Source organism: Puntigrus tetrazona, chromosome 1 (assembly GCF_018831695.1).
Source record: "Puntigrus tetrazona isolate hp1 chromosome 1, ASM1883169v1, whole genome shotgun sequence".
NCBI classification, from domain to species: domain Eukaryota; kingdom Metazoa; phylum Chordata; class Actinopteri; order Cypriniformes; family Cyprinidae; genus Puntigrus; species Puntigrus tetrazona.
The window spans coordinates 8,713,308-8,715,900 of NC_056699.1; the positions used below are offsets into that span (position 1 = coordinate 8,713,308).

Here is a 2,593-nt window from a genome sequence, read left to right on the forward strand (position 1 = left end):
CACACACACACACACACACACACACACACACACACACACACACACACACACACACACAGGCATGTTTCAAACACACACTCTTTCACACGCAAACACACTCACAAGTATAACGGGCTTGCCTTTTAATATGCATTTGTTATTTTGTTACAAACAAAATTAGTTGATAAAGCACCCCTGCGTATACTCAGTCACCCATTTAGATAAAACAAACNATAGAAGTTTAAAAACCTTTTTTTTTTTTTTTCATTAATAAACAATTCTAGACTCGTCGTAAGAAACTACTGAAACTACTAAAGATCAAATCTACAATGTGGAACCGCGATCCTTCAGAAAAATAGATTTTTATTTATATTCCCATTGTAAACATATCCTGTCCAGTTGTTGACACTACAAAAGCATGCAACTAGGAGAAGACATCTTCAGTCTAATTCCCGCTCCTCAGTTATTACGTTAACCAATGACTCCATGGCATGTCCAATGTTATCAACCATGTGGAAAAGACTTCCCACATTAGGACCTGCGGGAGATGAAAAACAAAATCTGACGTTAGTGTCCGAAAGCGCAATCTATCACTAAATGCACTATGCAGTGCTGCAACAAGTATATGTATTTTTATAGTGTTATAGTCCTTTGTTAATATTGACAAGATCATTTATATTGCTACAAAAAAAAGCTTTTTATTCATCAAAAGAGAAAAACTGGAGATATATAAAAAATACTTCAAAAACTGCACCGTTTATCAAATGCAGAAAATGCAGAGTGATTTTTGATGGATCATGTGACAAATGAAGATGCTGAATATTCAGCTTTACCATCACACGAATAAGAAAAAAAAGAGGAAAAAACAATGTTACTTTAAACAAGATGGTGGACATGGTGGTGAAAGAAAATCGGGAGGGGAGGAAAAAATATTTTTCAAATTCTTTGCTTTCCTTCGTGAAGATATTTTTGATATTTTTTTTTTATCATCTTCCTTAAGCCGTGTTTAGGGTTTCATGAACCACTGCAAGCTGCGAGTAAACAGGAAGAGTTTGTCCGAACTGAACTGGTTTGTGAGAGAATTGCCAGGGAATGCAAATACCATGTTTCTCAACAGAACGCACCTGCTCCTGTCATGTCCCTTTAGGGATGCCATATTTTACGGTGTTACTTTTTATACTGCATTTCTGATATAAATGCAGCTTTGGTGAACAAACTTCTTCAAACCGAAGCGTAAAGTGGATAAGTAAGGTCAGAAAAGACTGAAAAGAGTAAAGTGTTAGTAACGATACTAACCTCTCATGGGTTTAGCCGTCCACCTCCTTAGAGACAGAGGAAAACAGGAAATAAGAAAAGTCAGCAAAGTTGGAATAAGGCTAAGGAGTTAGACCAAATCTAAACAGGATTTGTACTGCAAGCACAATGAACGCAACAAGATGGGGTTTCATGCTGTAATTTAGTTCTGTCAAATGATTAATAGCATCCAAAATAGAAATTTTTGTTTACATAACATAATACATATCACAACATATTTTCGAAATATTTACATAATTCACATATATATTAGATGACATATTTATTATATAAACATTTTTCTTGAATGTATACATGCATGTAATAATATATATACACAGCACACACATTATGTAAACGAAAACTTATTTTGGATGTGATTAATCGTTTGACCGCACTACTTTGTTACATAATTACATAAACATATGTTTGTTACGAGTTTGTATTTTTGTGCTTCTCACAATACATATCCTGTTTAGAGTCACTGTTAAAAGGGAAACAGTTTAAGAAGAATGAACATCAGGGTTAATCTCCGTTTTGAATTTGGATCATTCACGGTTGAAGAACTCTGTCATTTAAAAGTTGTTTTCACATTTTTATTACACCAAAAAAAAAGTCATCCGTGTCATTTGTTTATAGCAGGAATACAAATAAAGTGATATTTAGCCATTTAAACATGCAAAGAGTGGAAAAGCAGTGGCTCAGAGAAATGTACAGGTGGTGATCATCGCTCCATATAGCCAAAAAATGATTACTAATATCCTAAATTACTGTCAATTTGCAATTACTGGAACTTGAACCTACTTCAATGCATGCAACGCATTTACAGAACGTGGTCACCGGTTTCCAGATATTAACATCTAGCATAGTTTTTGTATATTTCATGCATTTAACAGTGCTGTTTGCATGTTTCTAATACAAAGGCTAAGAGAAGGACTTGATTCTCTCTTCTGAACAGCATAATCAATCAACGGAAAGTCACAGAAGCACTATTGTGGGTTTTTTTTCTTTTGGTATTGGAGCAAATAAGAATGCCAAAAAAAAAAAAAAAGTGTATTCTTTTTTTTTTTGGCAGATTTGAAACTATCTAGCTCTAATAAGAGAAGCGCAGCGGGACTCTCACCTTGGCTGTGAGGGAAGGAATTGTTGAGCTGCTCGATGACGTCCTCTAATCCAGTGCTTGCATCCTGGGAGGGACTGGACAGCTCATCATCACCTGAAACGCAAAGCAGTCGACCAATTACAACTGAGAACTGACCTAAAAAACCCTGGATGTTGTCCTGGTGTCCATGACATTTCATATTCAAACAGAAACAGAAAC

The 2,593-nt window shown here is 35.3% G+C and overlaps 1 protein-coding gene across 1 annotated transcript in view; it reads right to left on the reverse strand.

Moving 5' to 3' along the window:
• Positions 1 to 322: 322 nt before the first annotated feature.
• LOC122345778 (dystrophin-like) overlaps positions 323 to 2,593 on the reverse strand; it is a 37,943-nt gene continuing 35,672 nt past the window's right edge. The window contains exons 22-23 of the mRNA XM_043240232.1: positions 2,396 to 2,488; positions 323 to 517 (exon numbers count right to left, since the gene is read on the reverse strand). Coding sequence (XP_043096167.1) covers positions 420 to 517; positions 2,396 to 2,488 — 191 coding nt within the window. The 3' untranslated portion in view covers positions 323 to 419. The remainder of the gene's footprint in view (positions 518 to 2,395; positions 2,489 to 2,593) is intronic.